Below are 26,706 nucleotides of genomic sequence, written 5' to 3'. Positions count from 1 at the left end.
TGAAAGGATCATTTTTCTTACTTGAATGTGAATCTCATCTAATTTGACTAGGAAGATGCCTAGAACGGGAAATAACTGAATAGGAACAGGAAGCTGAGACTGGGGTACAAAGCCTGTGGGCACAGGGGTGGCACGGTGGCACAGTTGTTAGCACTACTGCCTCACAGCTCCAGGGACCCGGGTTCGATTCCGGCCTCAGGTCACTGTCTGTGTACGGGTTCGCACGTTCCCCCCGTGTCTGCGTGGGTTTCCTCCAGGTGCTCCACTTTCCTCCCACAGTCCAAAGATGTGCAGGTCAGGTGGATTGGCCATGCTAAATTGCCCCTTGAGTGTCCTAAGATGTGTAGGTTAGATGGGATTATCCAGGGTAAACGTGTGGGATGACCGAGATAGGATGGGGGAAGAGGGCCGAGGTAATACATTATCAGTCAATGCAGACTCGATGGGCTGAATAGTTTCTTCTACACTGTATGGATTCTATGATTCTGCACGTATTATAGTTCAAGATCAACTGACCCAGACCAAAAGGGGCACAGATCACCAAAATAGGGCAGAATCTCACAAAGCAGCCTGTGTTATTTTCCAGAGTTTTCTTGAAAAATGCTAACAAACCACTTTCCTCACCTTTTCTGCCTTTAATGCCTGTACATTGTACTATTTGATTATATTTTCTCATGCTTCCTCCTGAATTGTGCATTATCATTTTAGTTGTCTTGACTTTGCTAGGATATCTCTGAAGACCGATATATTTCATCGAGAAATATGAACTTCCAGTTATTAGTTGGAAGAAGGTTATAGAATCATAGAATCCCTACAGTGCAGAAGGAGGCCATTCAGCCCATTGAGTCCGACCACAACCCCACCCAGGTCCTATCCCCATAACCCCATGCATTTACTCTAGCTAGTCCCCCTGACACTAAGGGGCAATTTAGCATGGCCAATCCACTTAATCCACACATCTTTGGACTGTGGGAGGAAACCGGAGCACCCGGAGGAAACCCACACAGACACAGGGAGAATGTGCACACAGACAGTGACCCAAGTTGGGAATCGAACGCGGGTCCCCGGCGCTGTGAGGCAGCAGTGCTAACCACTGTGCCACAATGCTGCCCTGGTCACCCAATCAAGTTTCACATTTTACTGAGGCAAATGCTAAAAGAACATTATTCACCAAACACTGGCTGGGATTCTCCGATCGTGTTCACTCCGACATCGCTGCCAGTGAGAATGGAGAATTTGGTGCTCAGCCAAAACTCCACTCACAGCAGCGGGACTGGAGAATCCCAGCTGCGGGTGAGATTGGAGAATTCCGGACATTATTTTTACTTCGTTGGCAACTTATACTTGAAATTACCGAACTGAATGTGACCCTTTCAAATTTTAGTGAAACTGAAAACCCCCAGTTTTGTTATGTTACTGGCCTCTTAGGTAGATATTCAATTTTCCTACAACCATTTCTTTTCAGCCCCCAAGGATTTACTTCCTTTCCCAGGATTACCTTCCACAATGAAAGTTTTCCTGGGGATTCTTCCTCTAGCTGCAGCTAGGCGAAGCCTCCAGTCTTGTTTTAGCTTTGCACCAACTTGGTTGCTAAACTGAGCGTAAACCCCCAGCCATGTCTTGCATGTTGAAAAACAGAGTCAGCATTTTCTCTGCTTAAGATACAAGCCTGGCTGAATTCTGGGTGGGATTCTCTGGCCTCCCAGCTGTGTGTTTCTCGGCAGCGGAAGATGGCATGCTGTTTGCTGGTGGCGGTATTCGTCGGTCTCGCTACTGGCAATGGGCTTTCAAGACACCCCAAGCGCCAGGAAATTCATGGGCGGGGGTGCACTGACGGTGGGACCAGCGAATCCCACTGGTGTGAATTCCAGTCTCTATCTTTTCCTAGCTCTCCTCCTCTCTGTTGGCCACAGGCCAGAAAAGACCAAAATGATGTAGCTACTATCAGTCTGTGATTTTTCTGGGTTTATAGGGAAGCCAGTAACCTAATCTCAAAATGGCTTCCTCTATCCCCTTCTTCACGGCTGCAAGAAATGTATTAGTTTTGTATCCAAATAGAAAGGCTGGATGCAGTTAACTCTGATCCCATCTGCCTTTCACCCTTAGAAACAAGAGGGGCAGGTTCCAGCAACTTGATATCGACAACCCCTTTCTGGGTCTTAGGAAACTATAGGTCTTCTAACTGTGGACATAGAAACAGCTCCCATTGACCCCCAAGTGTAAATATTCAGCATCTCCCTCTCAATAAAACAATCTGGGCTTCCAATTGACCTTTAAAATGAAACCACACAGGTTTCCTGTCAGGCAGACCACAGCACTTTTCATTGACCTGAAACTTAAAGATACAGGGTGAAATTTTCCGTCAGCGGGATTTTCCGCTCCCGCCGAAGTCAATGGACTTTTGGATGGCTCGCCGCATTTTCCAGCCCCACCCTCTCTGTGACGGGGCCATAAAATTCAGCCCATGGTCCGAAATTATCACACTGCTATAATCTGAAAGAGAACACAATGATAACAAATTGTGCAAACACTGGCTCAATACTCTTCTGTTGTTGAAGGAAGTGGAATATTCATTCATTCATTCATGGGACATGGGCGTCGCTGGCTGGCCAACATTTATTGCCCATTCGTAATTGCCTGAGGACAGTTGAGCTCAACCACATTGCTGTGGTTCTGGAGTCAGATGTCAGCCAGACCAGGTAAGGATGGCAGATTTCCTTCACTAAAGGACATTGGTGAACCAGATGGGTTTTTTCTGAACAATCGACAATGGTTTCATGGTCATCAGTAGATTCTTAATTCCAGATTTTTAAAAATTGAATTCAAATTCCACCATCTGCCGTGGCAGGATTCAAATCCAGGCCTCCAGAACATTAGCTGAGTTTCTGGATTCGTTTCTGGCGATAATGCCACTAGGCCATCACCTCCCGGTTAATAATTGCTCGACGTTATAGTTAGTCTATAGGGCCACAGATGCAACAATAGGTTAAGTATGAATCACACAATTCCAAAAGTGGAGATTAGGAAAATCTCGGGTCCAATCATGGAGGCCGGTGTGAGGCTACGCAGAGCGAAATATTTTGACAAAAGCCTAAAATTAAAACATGATAATTCAACAGTATTTTTACAGAGAATTCAACTCTCCCAATTGCGAGTAAGAGATTACAGTACCTGTCCATCCATTATGATTTTCTTTACTAACATCAGCGCCATGCTTTAGTAAAACTCTCGTGCACTCCAGGTAGCCAAGCGTAACAGCAAGGTGCAATGAAGTCCGCCCTCGTGGGTCAAGTTGTTCAATCTCAACCTGCCAATCAAAGGAAATGCTTAGCAGTTGTTTTTTTCACCTGTTTGCTATTTTGATTTATAAATAAACATGGGAAAGTAAAATCGGTCACACCAGTGACAGGCTCACTTTCGATGGGACTCACTGTTTTGACATCTGTGCTAAAATCTGAACTGCAACCAGTTTTAAGCTGGGATTTGTCCGCATGATGTGAGATTTGAGCTGACGTACTTTCGACCGGACTCGATCCTTTTTCCAGCTCCCAATTCATTCCTTCCCTTACCCCGACCTGACCTGCACTGGGTGTTCATCCAGCACCTCACCAAGTGACCACTTTTCACGTGTGAGAGTAGGCAATGGTTATTCCACCATGAGAAGAGTCACTTTAGATACTCACCTAAAAGCGCAAATAAACCGACCCTCCGAAAGATCAGCCGGCGGCGGCCTGCAAGTAAAGTGTGGTTGAAGGTGCCGTTGCCGTGGTGATTCTCAGACAATGGAAGAACAGGAGTAACTGGGAAGGGACAACCAGATTGGGGGGGGGAGTGGGTGGTGGGGTAGGCCTGACCAGCGGGTGTTAAGGTAGAGGTGACCGGGAATGGAGTTAGCGATGGCGATTGGGTTAATGGTTAAGAGGCAGGCAGTTTGCAACAAAATAGGACGGTGGAGAGGGCCGAGGTAATACGCTGTCAGAGAGTCAATGCAGACTCGATGGGCTGAATGGCTTCTTCTACACTGTATGGATTCTATGATTCTGCACATATTATAGTTCAAGATCAACTGACACAGACCAAAAGGGGCACAGATCACCAAAAAAGGGCAGAATCTCACAAACCAGCCTGTATTATTTTCCAAAGAGTTTTTTTGGATGGCGAGGCAGAGGGGATGATTGGATGGAAAGATCTTGCGTTGATCAAATGTGGAGGTGACAGCACTGAGCGGGGGGTGGGGAGGGGGGGATAGTGCTGGTGAACACATGGGGCAGTAGTGTTTGGGTAGATTTGATGCGGATCTAATTTTCCTGAATGCAGCCAATGGCAACACTGCCTGCCTCAGGATAATTCAGTCTCCGAGTGAGGGCCGCAAATAAGAGCTCGACTCTTTCTTTGCACTTTCAAAGGACGGTCTGCCTGTTTGAGGCCTGGGGCCTGCAATGGTCTTTTAGTCTTTACCAATACAGTGGGTGTTGCAATCTAGGACCACATTGATCCTAGGGGTGGCACGGTGACACAGTGGTTAGCACTGCTGCCTCACAGCACCAGGGACCCGGGTTCGGTTCCTAGCTTGGGTCACTGTCTGTGCAGAGTCTACATTCTCCCCGTGTCTGCGTGGGTTTTCTCTGGGTGCTCCAGTTTCCTCCTACATTCTGAAAGACGTGCTGGTTAGGTGTATTGACCCAAACATGTGCTGGAGTGTGGTGACTAGAGGAATTTCACAGTAACTTGATTGCAACGTTAATGTAAGCCTCACTTGTGACTAATAAATTAACTTTAACTTTTACACATCAAACAAACAGTAGACTCTTGGCCTCCAGGAATGAATGCTGCATGGCTGGATTTACAATGCTTATCCTCTCAGTTACACTCTCCTTGGCATCACTCCTCCTGCCCCTTGTGACTCCAACAAGCTGGGATAGCAGATAGGGGTGGCATGGTGGCAGAGTGGTTAACACTGCTGCCTCACAGCACCAGGGACCCGGTTCGATTCCTGGTTTGGGTAACTGTCTGTGCGGAGTCTACACGTCCTCCCCGTGTCTGTATGTATTTCCTTTGGGTGCTCCGGTTTCCTCCCACAGTCTGAAAGACGTGCTGGTTAGGTGCATTGGCCATGCTAATTTCTCCCCTCAGTGTACCCGAACAGGCGCCAGAGTGTGGTGACTGGGGGATTTTCACAGTAACTTCATTGCAGGTGTTAATGTAAGCCTACTTGTGATGCTAATGAATAAATCTAATACTTAAACTATAGCTGCAATATTTTGGTCACCAAAAATTGTAAGAACTATAATTGCAAAGAAGCACATTGGCATGGAACGTCTTCTCTCAGAGGGTAGTGAATCTCTGGAATTCTCTGCCCATTGAAGCAGTGGAGGCTACCTCGTTAAATATGTTTAAGTCACAGGTAGATAGATTTCTGATTGATAAGGGAATTAAGGGTTATGGGGAGCGGTAAGTGGAACTAAACCACTATCAGATCAGCCATGATCTTATTGAATGGCAGGGCAGGCTCGAGGGGCTAGATGGCCTACTCCTGCTCCTCTTTCTTATGTTCTTATGGAATAAGCTCCAGCAATGGGCCTGGATTTTTAGCATATAATATCCACTAACTGGGTAGATTTCAAATCTATGATATCTATTATAAAAGCCACGGTAAAATTTTGAAATTCATCTGCGCCAGAACATAATTTAATCATTCTGTGCGATAATAGACTGGAAACCAGTTAACTCATGCTTTATGGTTCCAATCTTTACCCATGCATTATTGGTTAGTTAAATGGTTACATAACTAGCTGGTCTTTAGTGTTTAGGAAATGAATGTTGCCTTGAAAAATTGGCCTGTCAGATACCGGTGTTTTATTGCGAGAAGCTATATGTGCAGTATTCATTAACTACGCTGATGAAGGTTTTACTATAGATATCATTTAGCATAACCCAAGTACTGTAATGTGGGGCGGCATGGTGGCACAGTGGCTAGCACTGCTGCCTCGCAGGGCCAGTGACCCGGGTTCAATTCCCGGCTTGGGTCGATGTCTGTGCGGAGTCTGCACGTTCTCCCCCGTGTCTGCGTGGGTTTCCTCCGGGTGTTCCGGTTTCCTCCCACGGTCCGAAAGATGTGCTGGTTAGGTGGATTGGCCGTGCTAAATTCTCCCTCAGTGTACTGGAACAGGTGCTGGAGTGTGGTGGCGAGGGGATTTTCACAGTAACTTCATTGCAGTGTTAATGTAAGCCTTGTAACACTAATAAATAAACTTTAATGGATCAAACTGCTTGATATCAGAAATGTAATAACCTTTGCCCTCTCGCCATGTCTCTGCAAATACTGCAGAAAGCCCATAAGGAAGGCAGGGAAGGCCAACTTTTCATTCTGTTTTGAAGTGCCATGCATCTTGCACTGAGCAAGAATGGATTTGGCATTTGTTCTGTTGGAACTGGATAAATAGTCTCATCTTGGCCGTTTATCAATTCACTGAAATAAAATGGGTCACCGCTCAACAACTTGGCAGCTCTTTGCATTTTATAATTTTCAAGCTACCAGGCTGGAATTCTCTCACCTGGCCTGCGACTGGGATTCTCCAGTTCCGCCACAGTGAATGAATCTTTGGCTGAGTGCCAAATTCTCCATTCTCGCTGGCAGCGATGGTGGGGCGTGCAACATCAGAGAATTCCGACCCTCAGTTTCTTTAACGGTTGCACCTTCCATACGTGGAGGGAGAATTCCAGAGGAATTCTCATTATCATGTCACAAGCGACACAAGGCCGTTTACATAATTGCCTGTCCTTCCTGAAACCAACAGGGAGCACTGTGGATAATAAAGGCAAAATACTGCAGATGCAGGGAAGCTGACATAAAAACAGGAAATGCTGCAAAATCTCAGCAGATCTGGCAGCATCTGTGGAGAGAGAAATCGAGTTAATGTGATAACCCCAAGGACTTGCATGGGGAATCACTGATTGACCTCCCTGTAGGACTCATAGAATACATGTTCCCTGGTGATTAGTAATTACCTTACCCGATGGAGCTCATATACCGAGCCCTGTACAAAGTAAGCCCCTGAGTGGGTCCATTATTCTATTGTCCCGCACAGAATCACAGAATACTACAGTGCAGAAGAGGCCCTTTGGCCCATCGAGTCTGCACCGAATCATGAAAGGCCCTGACCTGACTACCTAATCCCACTTGCCAGCACTTGGCCCGTTGCCTTGAATGTTGTGGTGTGCCAAGTACTCATCCAGGTACTTTTTAAAGGATGTGAGACATCCCGCCTCTACCACCCTCCCAGGCAGCGCATTCCAGACCGTCACCACCCTCTGGGTAAAAAAGGTTTTCCTCAAATCCCCCCTAAACCTCCCACCCTTCACTTTTAACATGTGTCCCCTCGTAACGGACCCTTCAACTAAGGGGAACAGCTGTTCCCTATCCACCCTGTCCATGCCCCTCATAATCGTGAACACCTCAATCAGTTGGGACCTGTTGGTGTTCACCACAGGCTTGTGGTTTTTGCTTTACTTTATCTTGTGCAATAAATCACTGTTCCTTCATAGCTGACCCCTGGTGACATTATTGTTAACATTTCGGGTCTAAATGACCCTTCTGCAAAACAGAGCTCTGATGAAGAGTCATCCAGACTCGAAACGTTGGCTCTATTCTCTCTCCACAGATGCTGTCAGACCTGCTGAGATTTTCCAGAATTTTCTGGTTTTGTTTCAGATTCCAGCAGTCGCAGTAATTTGCTTTTAGCTTTGTGTTAAAACACGGCCGCTGTTCCAAAAATTGATAACCAGGTGAAAACTGGCAGGAGAATAGATGTGTTCTCAGGGTATATTGCCTTTCCTGGAGGCAGACCATGAGGTACCAGGGTGATGGATGTTGGGTCAACCGCCGAGGTATTCACTTAACCTGGACTCCAAAAGAAATTCTTAAGAAATTGACAGTGCATCAACAACAGAAGGAATGAGTGCAGCCAGCGAGTTACATACTAATATGAGCTTTTTTTATCGATAGGTTTTGATATTTTCCACATGCCGTCAAGTGTTGATAACTTCTCAGCACCTTCATTTGTACCAGAGAAAGTGATGTGCACAAACGTTCACAGGTCTTGTGGATAATATTAGCACTGGTTCCAACTCCTATTTAGGTTTAACGCGGCTATGGGGTGGCTGGAGATTAATTGTCGTGGCTTGTTTTAACAGTCTTGCCTGCCTAATTTGTGCCAGGCGCGTAGGTTAAAATCTTCCAAATAATTCAGACTCGCCTGAATCTGGCCAGTGAACTGTCGTCATAGAAAGAACATTCACAAAACGTATGTTTAATTATCACCCTCCCGCTTTTATCTGTACCTTGTATAATGATGACTGACATTTACACTGTTGTTTCCACTCCTATGTATGTCCTGAAGCAACTGTGTGCCTCTTGATCTACAGATTCTTTAAGCTGCCCGAGGAAAATACTCCTACAATAATCATTTGAGGAGAGGGTAATACGCCATTGACAGTGATTTACGAGGCTATATTTCAATTGAATGATTGTTGATTGTATCACAAATGCTTATGGGAAAGCACACTGAGCCTTATGCTGGAGCAGGATAATACTGTGCATTGAGCACGGTGTACAGTGGAGATGTGCGGGGGAAGTTTTTTACACAGAGGGTTGTGGGGGCCTGGAATGCACTGCCAAGTGAGGTGGTTGAGGCAGTTACATTAGCCACATTTAAGACTTATCTGGATAGACATATGAACCTGCGGGGAACAGAGGGATATAAGCAGTTTGTTTAGATAGAAATCTTAGAAATCTTAGAAACCCCACAGCACAGAAAGAGGCCATTCGGCCCATCGAGTCTGCACCGACCACAATCCCACCCAGGCCCTACCCCCATATCCCTAGATATTTACCCACTAATCCCTCTAACCTACGCATCCCAGGACACTAAGGGCAATTTTTTAGCATGGCCAATCAACCTAACCCGCACATCTTTGGACTGTGGGAAACATGTTTGGTAAACATGATTGGTGCAGGCTTGGAGGGCCAAAGGGCCTGTTCCTGGGCTGTACACTTCTTTCGTTCTTTGTACAGTAACAGGATGTTAACATTAAAAAGAACAAAAATACTTGACATAATGGAGCTACGTGTTTCCAACTCTGAAAAAGTGGGAGTTCATAGAACATAGAACAGTACAGCACAGTACAGTACAGGCCCTTCGGCCCACGATGTTGTGCCGAACCTTTTCCGAAACCAATTTCAAGCTATCCCACTCCCTATCATTCTAGTGTGCTCCATGTGCCTATCCAATAACTGCTTGAAAGTTCCTAAAACTCTGGTGCGGGCACACTTGGAATATTGCGTACAGTTCTGGTCGCCACATTATAGGAAAGATGTGGAAGCATTGGAAAGGGTGCAGAGGAGATTTACCAGGATGTTACCTGGTATGGTGGGAAGATCGTATGAGGGAAGGCTGAGGGACTTGAGGTTGTTTTCGTTAGAGAGAAGAAGGTTAAGAGGTGACTTAATAGAGGCATGCAAGATGATCAGAGGATTAGATAGGGTGGATAGTGAGAGCCTTTTTCCTCGGATGGTGATGGCTAACATGAGGGGACATAGCTTTAAAGTGAGGGGTGAGAGATATAGGACAGATGTTAGAGGTAGGTTCTTTATTCAGAGAGTAGTAAGGGCGTGGAATGCCCTGCCTGCAGCAGTAGTGGACTCGTCAACATTAAGAGCATTCAAATGGTTATTGGATGAACATATGGATGATATTGGAATAGTGTAGATTAGAGGGGCTTTAGATTGGTTACACTGGTCGGCGCAACATCGAGGGCTGAAGGGCCTGTACTGCGCTGTAATGTTCTATGTTCTAAAGTGTCCGACTCCACTATCACAGCAGGCAGTCCATTCCACACCCCAACCACTCTCTGAGTAAAGAACCTACCTCGGACATCCCTCCTATATCTTCCACCTCGAACCTTATAGTTATGCCCCCTAGTAACAGCTACATCCACCCGAGGAAATAGTCTCTGAACGTCCACTCTGTCAATCCCCCTCATCATCTTATAAACCTCTACTAAGTCGCCTCTCAACCTCCTCCGCTCTAAAGAGAAAAGCCCTAGCTCCCTCAACCTTTCCTCATAAGACCTACCCTCCAAACCAGGCAGCATCCTGGTAAATCTCCTTTGCACTCTTTCCAGTGCTTCCACATCCTTCTTATAGTGAGGTGACCAGAACTGCACACAATATTCCAAATGTGGTCTCACCAAGGTCCTGTACAGTTGCAGCATAACCCCACAGCTCTTAAACTCAAACCCCTGTTAATAAACGCTAACACACTATAGGCCTTCTTCACGGCTCTATCCACTTGAGTGGCAACCTTCAGAGATCTGTGGATATGAACCCCAAGATCTCTCTGTTCCTCCACATTCCTCAGAACCCTACCTTTGACCCTGTAACCTGCATTCAAATTTGTCCTACCAAAATGAATCACCTCGCACCTATCAGGGTTAAACTCCATCTGCCATTTTTCGGCCCAGCTCTGCATCCTATCAATGTCTCTTTGCAGCCTACAACAGCCCTCCACCTCATCCACTACTCCTCCAATCTTGGTGTCATCCGCAACGGCACACCATTGTGGGATTACTGCTTAGCAGTGACTCAGTTTAATACAGTTCGTTACTGAATTAAAAATACACTTTGATTAAAACAGGAAGATATGACTCAGTGATAGCACGCTCATCTCTGAATCAAAAGATTCAAGATTCAATCCCTATTGAGCAAGTAATCTCGGCCGATGCTGCAATTGAGAGATGATAGAAACATAAAAGATAGGAGCAGGAGGAGGCCATTTGACCTTCGAGCCTGCTCCACCATTCATTACGATCATGGCTGATCATCCAACTCAATAGCCTAATCCTGCTTTCTCCCCATAACCTTTGATCCCATTCGCCCCAAGTGCTATATCCAGCCGCCTCTTGAATACATTCAATGTTTTGGCATCAACTACTTCCTGTGATAATAAATTCCACAGGCTCACCACTCTTTAGGTGAAGAAGACTATTTCCTCGGGTGGATGGAGCTATTACAAGGGGGCAACTATAGGCTTCGTGGTGGGAGATACAGGAAGGATATCAGAGGTAGGTTCTTTACGCAGAGAGTGGTTGGGGTGTGGAATGGACTGCCTGCAGTGATAGTGGAGTCAGACACTTTAGGAACATTTAAGCGGTTATTGGATAGGCACATGGAGCACACCAGGATGATAGGGAGTGGGATAGCTTGATCTTGGTTTCAGATAAAGCTCGGCACAACATCGTGGGCCGAAGGGCCTGTTCTGTGCTGTACTGTTCTATGTTCTATGTTCTAAATGTCTCCTCATCTCCATCCTAAATGATCGAGCCTGAATCCTCAGACTGTGACCCCTGGTTCTGGTCATACCCAACATTGGGAACATCCTCCCTGCATCTACCCTGTCTAGTCCTGTTAGAATTTTATAAGTCTCCATGAGATCCCTCCAGCGAAAACAATCCTAACCAAATCAATCTCTCCTCTTACATCAGTCCTGCCATCCCCGGAATCAGCCTGGTAAACCTTTGCTGCACTCCCTCGAGAGCAAGAACATCCTTCCTCAGAAAAGGAGACCAAAACTGCATACAATACTCTAGGTCTGGCCTCACAAAGGCTGGACACAGGTGAGGTCCCAGAGGATTGGAGGATAGCTAATGTGGTCCCGTTATTTAAGAAGGGTAGGAAGGATAACCCGGGAAATTATAGGCCGGTGAGCTTGACGTCCGTGGTAGGGAAGTTGTTGGAGACGATTCTTAGAGATAGGATGTATGCGCATTTAGAAAGGAATAAACTCATTCACGATAGTCAGCATGGTTTTGTGAGAGGGAGGTCATGCCTCACTAACCTGGTGGAGTTTTTTGAAGAAGTGACTAGAATGGTTGACGAGGGAAGGGCCGTGGATGTTGTCTATATGGACTTTAGTAAAGCGTTTGACAAAGTTCCTCATAGTAGGTTGGTGTAAAAGGTTGGACCTCATGGGATAAAGGGGGAGGTGGCTAGATGGGTGGAGAACTGGCTTGGTCACAGAAGACAGAGGGTGGTAGTGGAAGGATCTTTTTCCGGCTGGATGCCTGTGACTAGTGGTGTTCCGCAGGGCTCTGTATTGGGACCTCTGCTGTTTGTGATTTATATAAACGATCTGGAAGAAGGTGTAACTGGGGTGATCAGTAAGTTTGCGGACGACACGAAAATGGCTGGACTTGCAGATAGTGAGGAACATTGTCAGAGGCTACAGAAAGATATAGATAGGCTGGAAATTTGGGCAAAGAAATGGCAGATGGAGTTCAATCCAGATAAATGCGAAGTGATGCATTTTGGTAGAACTAATGTAGGGGGGAGCTATACGATAAATGACAGAACAATAAAGGGTGTAGATACACAGAGGGACCTGGGTGTGCAAGTCCACAGATCCTTGAAGGTGACGTCACAGGTGGAGAAGGTAGTGAATAAGGCATATGGCATGCTTGTCTTTATAGGACAGGGCATAGAGTATAAAAGTTGGGTCTGATGTTGCAGTTGTTTAGAACGTTGGTTCGGCCACATTTGGAATACTGCGCCCAGTTCTGGTCACCACACTACCAGAAGGAAGTGGAGGCTTTAGAGAGAGTGCAGGGGAGGTTTACCAGGATGTTGCCTGGTATGGAAGGGCTTAGTTATGAGGAGAGATTGGGTAAACTGGGGTTGTTCTCACTGGAAAGACGGAGGATGAGGGGTGACCTAATAGAGGTGTATAAAGTTATGAGAGGCATAGATAGGGTGAACGGTGGGAAGCTTTTCCCCAGGTCGGTGGTGACGTTCACGAGGGGTCATAGGTTCAAGGTGAGGGGGGGAGGTTTAACACAGATATCAGAAGGACGTATTTTATACAGAGGATGGTGGGTGCCTGGAATGTGCTGCCAGGCCAGGTGGTGGAGGCAGACACACTGGGAACGTTTAAGACTTATCTAGAGAGCCACATGAACAGAGTGGGAATGGAGGGATACAAAAGAATGGTCTAGTTTGGACCAGGGAGCGGCGTGGTCTTGGAGGGCCGAAGGGCCTGTTCCTGTGCTGTATTGTTCTTTGTTCTTGGTTCAAATGAAAATACAAAAACCCTTTTATTGGCCTGGACTGCATAAAGATGTAGCTGAATTTTGCTGTACATGTTACGCATGTCAGGTCGCTGGAAAACCTCAAGCGGTAATCAATCAACACCCTTAGTATTCATTCCAGCATTTGAGGAACTTATTATGAGGCTCCTAATCAATGCCATGGTACCTCTCCCTAAAAAGAAAAGTGGGAATCAATTTTTGTTGACCTTAATGGATGTGTCCACTAGATTTCTGGAGGCCATTCCATTACGTAATATTACGTAAAGGATTGCAGAGGAATTACTTAAATTATTTTACCCGATATGGACTGCCCACAGAAATTCAATCCAATCAGGGATCCAATTTTATGTCGAAGTTATTCAGGGAAGTTATGGATAGCTTCGGAGTAAAGCAATTTAAATCAACTGCGTATCACCCAGAAATGCAGGGAGTGTTAGAACAATAGCATCAGGGCCATGTTGAGGGCGTATAGTCAGGATTATCCAGAGGATTGGGATAAAGGAATTTCATTTATATTTTTTGCAATTAGGGATGCACCTAATGAATCAACTAAATTCAGTCTATCTGAGGACCACTTAAGTTGATCAAGGGGAAATTGGTGAGTCAATGTTCTGAAACTACATTGTTGGACTATGTGTCAAAGTTTAGGGAAAGATTAACTAGGGCTGGTGAGTTGGCTGGACAACATTTGAAAGGGCACAACATGCGTTGAAAAAGGAAGCGGATAAGAGATCAAAAATTTGTAGTTTTGTTAGTGGGGAGAAAATATCAACACTATTACCAGTGGTAGGTGAACTATTAAAAGCATGATTTAGCAGGCCTCATCAAATTGAAAGGAAATTGAGTGAGGTGAGTTATTTGATAAGAACGCCAGATAGAAAGAAAGTTCACAGAGTGTGTCATATTAATATGCTCAAGTGGTATTTTGATAGGGAATGAAAGCCGAAGGAGGATGTGTTATTTCTCACAACTGAGAATGAACAAACAAATCCAGATGATTCTGAATTTGACATTTCTCAAATTAGATTGGACAATGAGGATGTTATCAGAAATTGGGATAAATTACTGAGTTACCTTCTGGAGGAAAATGATCACATAGAATTATACGTGGGAACAAACTGGAAAGTACTGAAGTAATTGTGCATTATGTAGATGTAGGAAATGCTGTTCCAATTAAGCAACACCCATATAGACTTAATCCACTCATGAGTAGTGTGCAACGTGAGACTGGCAAAGGCAGAGAAGGAGAACAAGTTACTGGATGCTGATGTGAATAAGGAAAGCATGCCTAGAGACAGAAAAAGTTGACTAATTTGAAGCCTGTTCCTAAATTGTTGAAATGAACTGAATATAAACTGCATGAATATCAATAGCAGCTCGTCATCTATGAGAGGAAAATCGTAGATCAGTCAGCAACCATACGTGACCTCAAGATGGAGATTGAGGAGCCGAAATATTTTATTATCGCAGATGGAAGAATAGGATCGTGATGTGAAGTAATACTGTTTGATGAAACTATATCTGTTCCCAATGAACTGCTGGGATAATGAATCTATACAGCTTGCACAGACATGGATACCCAAGGGAACAGTACTGATGTTCAAGTAAATTACGATGGTTCATCTTAAAAGCTGAAATGGAAAGTTGTTGGGTCACAAAGATTCTCTCCATCATTTCCCTCAGCATAGATCTAAGGTCTCAGCCAGGATATTGACATCCAGAGATAATATATATCTTGCAAATTAGTAAGGGAAAACCAGGGGTTATTCATCAAAGTCCACATAGTTGGTTCACATCTCTCAGCATTCAACCTGCTTAGGTCCATGCAACAGGAGGCAAGCAAAGGTCTGGCGCATCCCATTGTGGGAGATCAAAGTGGAGAGTGAGCTGGAACCAGCTTGTGCACCTAGTGGGATTGTCTCAAAAATCACATTTGTCAAAACCTTACAGGGATGTCACCATCTATTCATGCCTCCCTGTAGTTGGACAACTGGCTGGGAAGATCTGAACAAGGAAAGGGAGGAAATAAGTTTTAAAAAGAACAATAGCTATATCTTCCCCAAACAGAATTGGGCATGGGACTAGACTTTTGTTCGATAAACGAGACTATAATACTTTACAAATGAGAGACTAGGAGGGGGAATTCCTTGTTGCATTGTGAGTAGATTTTGACAAACAATTAAATTCATTCAAAAAAATACAGTTAGAAACTTGTAATAGTAAAAATAAAAGAAAGACACCCTCATCGATGTACAATGGTTGAATTGTGCTCTGGGGATAGGTTTAAAGTTTAAGTTTATTTATTAGTGTCACGAGTAGGCTTACATTAACACTGCAATGAAGTTACTGTGAAAATCCCTAGTTGCCACACTCCGGCGCCTGTTCGGGTTCACTGAAGGAGAATTTAGTATGACCAATGCACCTAACCAGCACGTCTTTCGGACAGTGGGAGGGAACCGGAGCACCCGGAGGAAACCCACGCAGACACAGGGAGAACGTGCAAACTCTACACAAACAGTGACCCAAGCCAGGAATCGAACCCAGGTCCCTGGCGCTGTGAGGCAGCAGTGCTAACCACTGTGCCACTGTGGGTGGGGCGGGGGTTGTGAATGAATGGCACTCTCCAACCATTACACTTACAACAGACATTCTGTGGGATATGGCAAGGATGTTTACTCTAAGTTAGAGTCAAATTGGCACGATGCCCTCTATAGGGACCTGCATGGAAAAGCTGAACAACTGTGCATTTCCTTAACCATCAGACTGAGGAGTCATTAACGAGCAGCACAGTCTGATCCAGGGAGAGTCAGTTAGAATGGTGAACTGATGTAAAATCATGTACCAAAAGCGAAACAGAAACCAGCATCTTACCAAATCCCAGGTTGTCCCACAGCCAGCTCTAAAAGCCGGTCTCGGGCCCTCATGGATGGACAACAGGACCCAAGGCAGCATCTTATTCGTGGCAGTCAATTAAGGTGCCACCATTAGATCCAGTTGAAGACAGTAGCCCTCATCTCACTGCTGCTGCCCCAATCGAATGGCATCCTTTTTCTTTCAAGTTTTATTTTTTGACTGTGCCCCAGCGATCAGAGGGATAAAATCCCCAGCGGGGCCAGCAGCGGAGGGGCATGGAGCAGCCATTGTCACTGTGGCCCACTCGTTGGGGCAAGGAGCAGCCATTAAGGATTCCCCCAAGAACCTGCCGAGAGGCCATCGCGGTTTATTTCCATACTGAGCGAGTGCCCATACCGACGCTGGTAAAATCTTGGCAGGGCTGGAAAGATGCCGTTCATTGGCGAATTAATTGGTTTAACTGGCTGCCCTCCTGTAATCGCTGGGCAGCCCACTGCTGACATTCTCACCATTGAGAAGATCCAACATTGGTGGGAAGATGTGGGCTCCCCTCAAATTGTCTTCCGCCATCATTCACAGGGTCCACTCATCCCCTAACCCATCTACAGGGCTGGCAAAATTCAACACAGAGGAGAGGGCAAGGCAGATTATATTAAGGGAGAGAGGTAAACCTACAGGAAGTTTTTAAAAAAAATACTTTTTCTTTATTTAAAAATAACCCTGTCAATAATTAAAATCTGAAGGAATGTGACTCCACATCTGTAAATGATAATTTTCAGTGCCAGAGAGGTTGCTGGCAGTAGGTAAGACATAGCAGAACATTAAAAGGCTGCTTCCGCTGAAATAGAGAAGCCCTAACTTTTTCTGGGAATGTTTAGCTCTTGGCCGGAATTTTGCAGGCACGCCCGCAAATCAGGGCGGGTGAGAACGGAATTCTCCGTAGGCCTCAGGTGGGATTTTACAAGCCTCGCCTGAGCAAGGTTGTAAAATACTGGTACTTATCTCTGAGGTAAGTACTGCAGTATTGCGCCGTTCCATGTATTTGAACGCTCTGGCGAGGCTCGTAAAATCCCGCCCGAGGCCAATGGAGAATTCCACTCTGTTGAGTCTCGCCAAAATTCTGGGCAAGACTCTGGGCAAGATTCCATTATTGTACAGCTTTTGGAAGAACATGCAATAAGGCAATCACTTCCTGATTTCCGTTTTTAACTTCACATTTGTGAAAGCCAAACGCTCCAACACACACATAAATAATGGTGAGCGCTTTCAACCTCACCGCTATTTCCAACCTCAAAATGTGGCCCAATGTGTTTGCTAAACACCCAGGGGAAATCCTTCTCCCACATCTTTCACACTGCCTGATCAAATCCAATAAACAACAAGTGAACTTGTTGTTACAAAACGCAGCAACACAAAACAACATTGAAAATTGATCTGCTCACGTTAATTTGGCGGGGATTAATACTGCGACTTACGCCATGAGAAAAATGATTCCGGATAGACGCTGGGAATGTTCCGAGAGCAATATTTGGCAAGAGGAGTTGTAAATCTTTAGAGTATTAATGTGTACAAGCACCAGCTCCATGATCTGCCATCTCTTCAAACTTCTATTGGAACATTGAATGATTGGGCTCAATCTGCCGAACGCATTCTTTTCAAGTAACTATGCTGATCGTGCTTGGTACTCCAGCAATGTCCTCTGAATGAGAAATATGTCGGCCAAGGCAATAAAGAGCTTTGGAATTGATTTTTTAAAGATTTAAATTAAGTCATTTTTTTTGTCAATTGGGAAACACTGATCTCAGCCTAATTCAGACTTCCCGCATCCAGCTGTTGCCTGCAGATGGCTCTGTTTCAATTACTGTCAGACGATGCACCACAGCACTGATCCTCACCAACACCATTCAGTTGCTCACCTCAGTCACATCATTGATGAGAGGCAAAGCAATGATCCTGGCTAGCTGCTCAAACTAGCATCAAAGGATGGCTAAGGGCACATTATTCATAGAATCATGGGATCATAGAATACCTATAGCAGAAAGAGGCCAATTGGCCCATCGGGTCTGCACTGACAACAATCCCGCCCAGGCCCCATCCCCATAACCCCACGTATTTACCCTGTTACTCTTCCCTGACACTAAGGGGCAATTTAGCATGGCCAATCCACCACATCTTTGGATTGTGGGAGGAAACTGGAGCATCCAGAGGAAACCCACGCAGACATGGGGAGAATGTACAAGCCCCACACAGACAGTCACCCAAGGCTGGAATCGAACCTGGATCCCTGGTGCTGTGAGGCAGCAGTGCTAACCACTGCGTCACCGTGCCGCCCACCTCTATCTGCTGCCACTGAACAGTATAAGGAAACCAATAAAAGAGAAACAGAGGTAGTTATGCTGGAGGAAAGAAAATTAGGAATGGTGATCTGGTTTGGAAAATTACTCACCCAAAATAGTCATTTGAATCATAATACGTAGAGAGAAAAACAGGAGCTGGGGGCAGGCAACGGACCCCAAAAATCCTGCTTATCATTCATCTGTGGACTCAAGACTAATACCCCCATAAATGAAGAGTTACTGTGTTCTAAGTGACCCTGAAAGTGATCTTCTGTGGCAGTGCTGCTGGCATGATCCCAGAACATTCCCAGCGCCTATTTGGAATCATTTTTCTCATGGTGTAAGCCGCAGTATTAATCCCCACCAAATGAGCAGATTAATTTTCAATGTTGTGTCGTTTTGTGTTGCTATGTTTTGTAACGGTGAATTCACTTCAAAGATATTTCCCAAGATGGGGACATGGGTTAGCTTGGTCCAGACATGGGAGGGTACAAGCTGGTGTGTATTAGCATCAGCAGTGGTCATTGTGTACACTGCAGCTGAGTACAGTGCCTTGGTACAGACTGATAGTCGCCACACCACACTTGTTAATGTCCAGTTGTAACACTGGAACACGCATGTCAACCCCAACACTCTGGCTGCACTGTTGCATGCCATTCCCCCGCCCCCATCCATTTGCCACAATTCCACTTTCCAGGGAATCCAGCAAATTGAGGAAATGAATGTTTCCCCAGATCACAATAACATTCCTCGACACCCGTTTGAAGTTGTACAAGGCATTTTGGACCCAGTTGCTTAATCTTCAGCAATACGATTTCAACCCTGATGAAATTTGGAAAGTAGAATGGAGATCACAAGAAGTTACAGATAAATCTCTTGTGGAAAATCTGACTCAGGAGACCTCCCTGGCTTCGATCTACTGCAAAGCATCCCGCACAAATCAAATCATGACAGATACGGATACCTGATGCACAGATGGAGAGCTTAAAAACTCTCCTGTGTGTGGCTCAGATCAGGCATTGGGACATAAGTTCATGAGATAAGATATAGGAGCAGAATCAGGCCATTCAGCCCATCGAGTCCACTCTGCCATTCAATCATGGCTGATATGCTCCTCATCCTCATTTTCCTGACTTCTCCCCATAACCCTTCAGCCCCATTACCAATTAAAAATCTGTCTAACTCCTCCTTAAATTTACTCACTGTCCCAGCATCCACCGTACTTTGGGGTAGCGAATTCCACAGATTCACAACCCTTTGGGAGAAATAGTTTCTCCTCAACTCTGTTTTAAATTTGCTACCGCTTATCCTAAGACTGTGACCTCTCGTCCTAGAATGTCCCACAAGAGGAACCATTCATTCCATGTCTACTTTATCCGTACCTTTTACCATCTTGTATACCTCAATTTGATCTCCCCTCATTCTTCTAAATTCCAGAGAGTATCGGCCTAAACTGTTCAATCTCTCTTCATATGACAAACCCCTCATCTCTGAAATCAATCTAGTGAACCTCCTCTGAACTGCCTCCAATACCAGTACATCTTGCCTCAAATAAGGGGACCAAAACTGTGCACAATACTTTAGGTGCGGCCTCACCAATGCTTTGTATAGCTGCAACAATACTTCCTTACCTTTATATCCTATTCCTTTAGCTATAAATGCCAACATTCCATTCGCTTTCTTTATTGTCTGCTGTACCTGCATGCTAGTTTTCTGTGACTCATAAACGAGGACATCCAGATCTCTCTGCACCAGAGCACCCCAAAGTCTCTCCCCATTTAGATAATAAGTCGCCTTCCCATTTTTCCAACAAAATACATGACCTCACACTTATCCACATTAAACTCCACCTGCCACATTTTGGCCCACTCTCCTAACCTATCCGTATCCATTTGTAAGGTTCTTATTTCCTCTTTGCAACTCACTGTCCCGTCTATTTTTGTGTCATAAAACAACTAATGTCCCATCCACAATGACGGAAGAGGCATCACAGTGATATGTAGTTCATTGCCACTGGCACCATTATCTGGGTTAACCACCTGAATAGAAGTTACGGTTGTTGCCATTTACTAGTCTTAAGAATGGGATTCTTTGTGGAAAAGGGAACATTTCTAAATTCTTGATCCATCCTAAATCAAGCTGAGCTTGCAATATTGACCCAGTGCTCTGCTATGTGTACAGCACTGCAAAGGAACAATACAATTTGTGAACCAAGGGGACCACTACATCTATACAGAAGAAATAAGTCTGCTTTAATTGTGGGATATTGCTATAGCTGTGGCAATGAGTTCCGTTTACTGTAATTTATGGAAAATCCTTTCAAATAGTTTCTGTGGAGTGTTTTCTGTAGTGTGCTGTTCAAGTACAATCTGTTTGCTGACTTTACTGTTTTCTGGTAGCAATGATGTTTCAATATGATGTGCAGATTGGACTGAATTGGCTACAGCCATTGCATCATATACATCATTTTGATCCAATTCATAGACATAGAACATAGAACAGTACAGCACAGAACAGGCCCTTCGGCCCACGATGTTGTGCCGAGCTTTATCTGAAACCAAGATCAAGCTATCCCACTCCCTATCATCCTGGTGTGCTCCATGTGCCTATCCAATAACCGCTTAAATGTTCCTAAAGTGTCTGACTCCACTATCACTGCAGGCAGTCCATTCCACACCCCAACCACTCTCTGCGTAAAGAACCTACCTCTGATATCCTTCCTATATCTCCCACCACGAACCCTATAGTTATGCCCCCTTGTAATAGCTCCATCCACCCGAGGAAATTGTCTTTGAACGTTCACTCTATCTATCCCCTTCATCATTTTATAAACCTCTATTAAGTCTCCCCTCAGCCTCCTCCGCTCCAGAGAGAACAGCCCTAGCTCCCTCAACCTTTCCTCATAAGACCTACCCTCCAAACCAGGCAGCATCCTGGTAAATCTCTTCTGCACTCTTTCCAGCGCTTCCACATCCTTCTTATAGTGAGGTGACCAGAACTGCACACAATATTCCAAATGTGGTCTCACCAAGGTCCTGTACAGTTGCAGCATAACCCCACGGCTCTTAAACTCCAACCCCCTGTTAATAAAAGCTAACACACTATAGGCCTTCTTCACAGCTCTATCCACTTGAGTGGCAACCTTTAGAGATCTGTGGATATGGACCCCAAGATCTCTCTGTTCCTCCACAGTCTTCAGAACCCTACCTTTGACCCTGTAATCCACATTTAAATTAGTCCTACCAAAATGAATCACCTCACATTTATCAGGGTTAAACTCCATTTGCCATTTTTCAGCCCAGCTTTGCATCCTATCTATGTCTCTTTGCAGCCTACAACAGCCCTCCACCTCATCCATTCAAGGTTAGTATACTGTAAATCTCGATGATCTCTACTCCATACAGGTGGCTAAAAGTTTTCAGTTGTAAGTGTATGAATGTGTATATTTCCCAGTGTCAGATTTACACATTCATGCATTCACAAATTCAACAACATTTGACAAGCACTCAATTCCATCCTCGGGTGACTGTGTGGGGTTTGCATGTTCTCCCCGTGTCAGCCTGGGTTTGCTCCAGGTGCTCCAGTTTTCTCCCACACTCCATGTCATAGCCAGTTGCAGCACATTTTGAATGGTGGCACGGTGCCACAGTGGTTAGCTCTGCTGCCTCACAGTGCAAGGGACCCGGGTTCAATTCCGGCCTCGGGTGACTGTTCTCCCCGTGTCTGTGTGGGTTTCCTTCTGGTGCTCTGGTTTCCTCCCACACTGCAAAGATGTGCAGGTTAGGTGAATTGGCCATGAAAAATTGCCCCTAAGTGTCCAAAGATGTGTAGATTAGGGCGATTAGCAGGGTAAATACGTGGGGTTACAGGGATAGGGCCTGGGTAAAATGCTCTGTCAGGGAGTTGGTACAGACTCAATGGGCTGAATGGTCTCCTTATCATAGAATCATAGAAACCCTACAGTACAGAAAGAGGCCATTCAGCCCATCGAGTCTGCACCGACCACAATCCTACCCCCATACCCCTACATGTTTTACCCACTAAGCCTTCTAATCTACGCATCCCAGGACACTAAGGGGCAATTTTTAGCATGGCCAATCAACCTAACCCGCACATCTTTGGACTGTGGGAGGAAACCGGAGCACCCGGAGGAAACCCACACAGACACGAGGAGAATGTGCAAACTCCACACAGGCAGTGACCCAAGCCGGGAATCGAACCCAGGTCCCTGGAGCTGTGAAGCAGCAGTGCTAACCCCTGTGCTACCTTTGCCGCCCCTGCACTGTAGGGATCCTATGGTTCTATGAATGTTGGCTCTCAGCAACACATTGGTAATGCAACATGACCTGACTCAATAATCTCACTCAGGGAGACTACAATGGTGCTTTATGAGCAAGCACAAAATGTGACAGGGACTCATTAGGTGATAATCCTCTCAGGTTGGAGCTAAGATACATTAACCAGAGCTTAAGGCTCCAGCTAGCAGTGCTAACCTTGTTTGGGGAGCCTGTGTCCTGAGTGGTAACAATGGAAAAAGTGTTGCATTCCCCAGTATTTGCATCCTTTACTGTGATAAACATTCAATTCCTCACACATGCTGCCCAGAACCCTGCTGACAGGAGCTGCAGACAAAGACTCAAGCCTTGAGATTGTGCCTGCGATGTTAGTCCTCGATTTAGTGCAAGGCTTTATGGCCACAGGGTAGCATCAGTGAACATGTGGAGCTTATATAGGCAGTTAACACGCTCAGAGATTCATAGAGAGAGAGAGAGTAAAGTGCATAGATGGGAATGGAGCCCATAAAACACTGTAATTATGCACTGTTGAGGCAGTCATCGATTCATGATGTATTAATCTGTCCAACTAGATTAGGTGAGGATTGCATGACAGTAGCACTGCCTAACCAAGCTGTGAACTACCCATATTTTCTTGAATTCCATCAATCGTTCCAATAGAGTTGCAGATTGCAGAGGCTTACTCAAGGGGTAACTTTTCAACTTTGGACTCCCAGCCTGGAACCCTGCCTGCCAGGAGTGAACATCAAGAGTTTTGGGCCCAGTCCAAAGATGTGCGGGTTAGGTTAATTGGCCATGCTAAAATTGCCCCTTAGTGTCCTGAGAGCATAGGTTAGAGGGATTAGCGGGTAAATATGTGGGGATATGGGGGTAGGGCCTGGGTGGGATTGCGGTCGGTGCAGACTCGATGGGCCGAATGGCCTCTTTCTGCACTGTAGGGTTTCTATGATATGATTTCTATGATTTTCCAACTGGTCCCAAATTTCTGATGTGGAATGAATGGCTCATTCATCCTCTTCATACGTTAATTCGTATTGTTCAACAGCATGATTCAGAATGTTACTGCCTTCTCCACACTCAGCTATTATCACAGCTAAACACGCAGCAGGACAGCAAATGCCCTGCCACTGCATTGCTATGGTCCACAGATGGATAAGGTATGGGTCCATCTTCTAGTCCCCGATTTGCTTGGTATCTTCATAGAATCATACAGTGCAGAAGAGGCCTTTCAGCCCATCTGTCTGCACCAACATGCGAGAAACACCTGAACTTCCACCTAATCCTATCTACCAGCATTTGGCCCATAGCCTTCAATGTTATGATGTGCCAAGTGCTCATCCAAATACTTTTTAAAGGATGTGAGGCAACCTGCCTCTACCACCCTCCCAGGCAGCGCATTCCAGACCGTCAACATCCTCTGGGTAAAAATGTTTTTCCTCAAATCCCCGCTAAACCTCATGCCCCTCATCTTGAACCTATGTCCCCTTATGACTGACCATTCAGCTAAGGGGAACAGCTGTTCTTTATCCACTCTGTCCATGTCTCATAATCTTGTATATCTCGATTAGGTTGCCCATCTGTCTTCTCTGCTCCAACGAAAACAACCCAAGCCTACTCAACCTCTCTTCATAACTTAAATGTTCCATCCCAGGCAGCATTCTGGTGAATCTCCTCTGCACCCCCTCCAGTGCAATCACATCTTTCCTATAATGTGGTGACCAGAACTGCACACAGTACTCTAGCTGTGGCCTCACCAAAGTTCGATACAACAGGGCGGCACAGTAGCACAGTGGTTAGCACTGCTGCTTCACAGCTCCGGGGACCTGGGTTCGATTCCCGGCTTGGGTCACTGTCTGGGTGGAGTTTGCACATTTTCCTCGCGTCTGCGTGGGTTTCCTCCGGGTGCTCCGGTTTCCTCCCACAGTCCAAAGATGTGCGGGTGAGGTCGATTGGCCATGCTAAAATTGCCTTAGTGTCCTGAGATTTGTAGGTTAGAGGGGTTAGCGGGTAAATGTGCAGGAATATGGGGGTAGGGCCTGGGTGAGATTGTGGTCGGTGCAGACTCGATGGGCCAGATGGCCTCTTTCTGCATTGAACATGTTGGAGTTCATGATTCTATGAACTCCAACATGACTTCCCTGCTTTTGTAATCTATGCCTCAAATGATAAAGGTAAGTGTCCTATATGCTTTTATCAACCCGCGCCCCCCCCTCTCTCTGCCCCACGAACATGTCCTTCGTCTTCAGTGATCTGTGGACAAACACGTCAATGTCCCTTTGTTCCACAGAACTTCCTCGTGTCCTACCATTCATTGAGGACTTCCTTGTCAAATTACTCCTCCCAAAATGTATCACTCACATCTTCTTCTCCATGCCCATGACCTCTGCCTTTCCCGCAGACATAGACAGAGTCCACTTGCACATTAGGTCAGATGATGAGCTCCACCATCTTAGCAAGACTGAAATCGAAGGTGAAAACACACTGGGTACTGATCGGGTCCCCCACATAACATCTCAGCTACACAGATTCACGGACTGTCTCTCTCTCTCTTGCCAGTAACTTGTTCGCCCTGATTATTAGCGTCAAGAAAATCACGGTCACGGTGTTGTATCTCTGCCCCTGATCACACTAAATAACTGCTGGTGGTAGTTAGCAAATTCCACTGCTGTGGTTTCACGATGACAGACACTCTATCCCTTGACGCAGAGCTTGACACACACAACGGGAGAGTAGTCAATTTGCGAAACGCGCATGGGATATCACCAAGCTGTCCCTCAGGAGCAAGCTGTCAGTTTATGAGGCCTACATTCCCAGCACCCTGCTGTATGGGTGTGAAACATGGGTGATTCATCGCTACCAAGGAAAGAAGCTCAATCATTTCTGTCTGCACTGTTGGTGGTGCACTATGGTACACGCTGGCAGGACAAACTCACAAACACTGCAGTCCTTTTAAAGGCAAAGGTCCAAGTGTGTTGGCACTAATCAAACTGGAGTGGCTTCATTGGCTCAGGGCTATTCACTGGGTGGAAGATGGTTACATACCCAAGGACCTTTCCCATGGTAATAAAGTTGTAATGTGGAGATGCCGGCGTTGGACTGGGGTAAACACAGTAAGAAGTTTAACAACACCAGGTTAAAGTCCAACAGGTTGGACTTTAACCTGGTGTTGTTAAACTTAATAAAGTTGTAGCCAACCAATTAGTGGGGCTCCCAATGCTCTGCTTCAGGCGAGCCATGGAGGCCATAACCATTGAACCTGGTTTCCTCCCACAGTCCAAAGATGTGTAGGTTAGGTGGATTGGCCATGCTAAATTGCCCCTTAGTGTCCCAAGATGTGTAGGTTAAGGGACAATGGGGTAAATACGTGGGATTATGGGGATAGGGCCTGGGCAGGATGCTCTGTCGAAGAATCGGTGCAGACTCGATGGGCCGAATGGCCTCCTTCTGCTCGATAGGGATGCTATGATATGATTGACTATCACACCTGGCAGTCAGCACCTGGTAATGGATGGAAATGGCAACACATCCTGTGAGCTGCTATGTACCACTGCGATGACCAGGGGCTACAGCACCCTGGCGAAAAATAATAACTCACAATGCAAGCTGTCAGCTTCATGTGTTGTGTCCGTGGCAGAGCCTGTCTCCCAAAATTTGGCATTCATGGCCTTTAGCAAGGGTGCACCCAAATGAAGTAGCCCCACTGAAATAGAGCAGGCAGAACGGTGGCACAGTGGTTAGCACTGCTACCTCACAGCACCAGGGGCCCATGTTCAATTCCCGGCTTGGGTCACTGCCTGTGAGGAGTTTGCGCATTCTCCCCATGTCTGCATGGGTTTCCTCCGGGTGCTCCGGTTTCCTCCCACAGTCCAAAGATGTGCGGGTTAGGTGGACTGGCCATGCTAAATTGTCCTTTTGTGTCAGGGGGACTAGCTAGGGTAAATGGATGGGGGTTATGGGGATAGGGCCTGGATGGGATTGTGGTCGGTGCAGATTCGATGGGCCGAATGGGCCTCCTTCTGCACTGGATGATTCTGTGACGCTATGAGTGCTTGCTGCATTTCCAGCATCTCTTGCAGCTGGAA

General features: G+C 45.8%; 1 protein-coding gene across 2 annotated transcripts in view; it reads right to left on the bottom strand.

Annotated features, from left to right (window-relative positions):
- ankrd13b (ankyrin repeat domain 13B) overlaps window positions 1–26,706 on the bottom strand; it is a 397,630-nt gene that overhangs the window by 114,910 nt on the left and 256,014 nt on the right. For both annotated transcript variants that reach the window (XM_078224856.1, XM_078224857.1), the window contains exon 2: window positions 3,172–3,307. In XM_078224856.1, coding sequence (XP_078080982.1) covers window positions 3,172–3,307 — 136 coding nt within the window. The remainder of the gene's footprint in view (window positions 1–3,171; window positions 3,308–26,706) is intronic.

Source organism: Mustelus asterias, chromosome 12 (assembly GCF_964213995.1).
Source record: "Mustelus asterias chromosome 12, sMusAst1.hap1.1, whole genome shotgun sequence".
Lineage (NCBI taxonomy): Eukaryota > Metazoa > Chordata > Chondrichthyes > Carcharhiniformes > Triakidae > Mustelus > Mustelus asterias.
The sequence above is the reverse complement of the archived record's forward strand: the minus strand, read 5'-3'. Positions and strand labels throughout refer to the sequence as shown.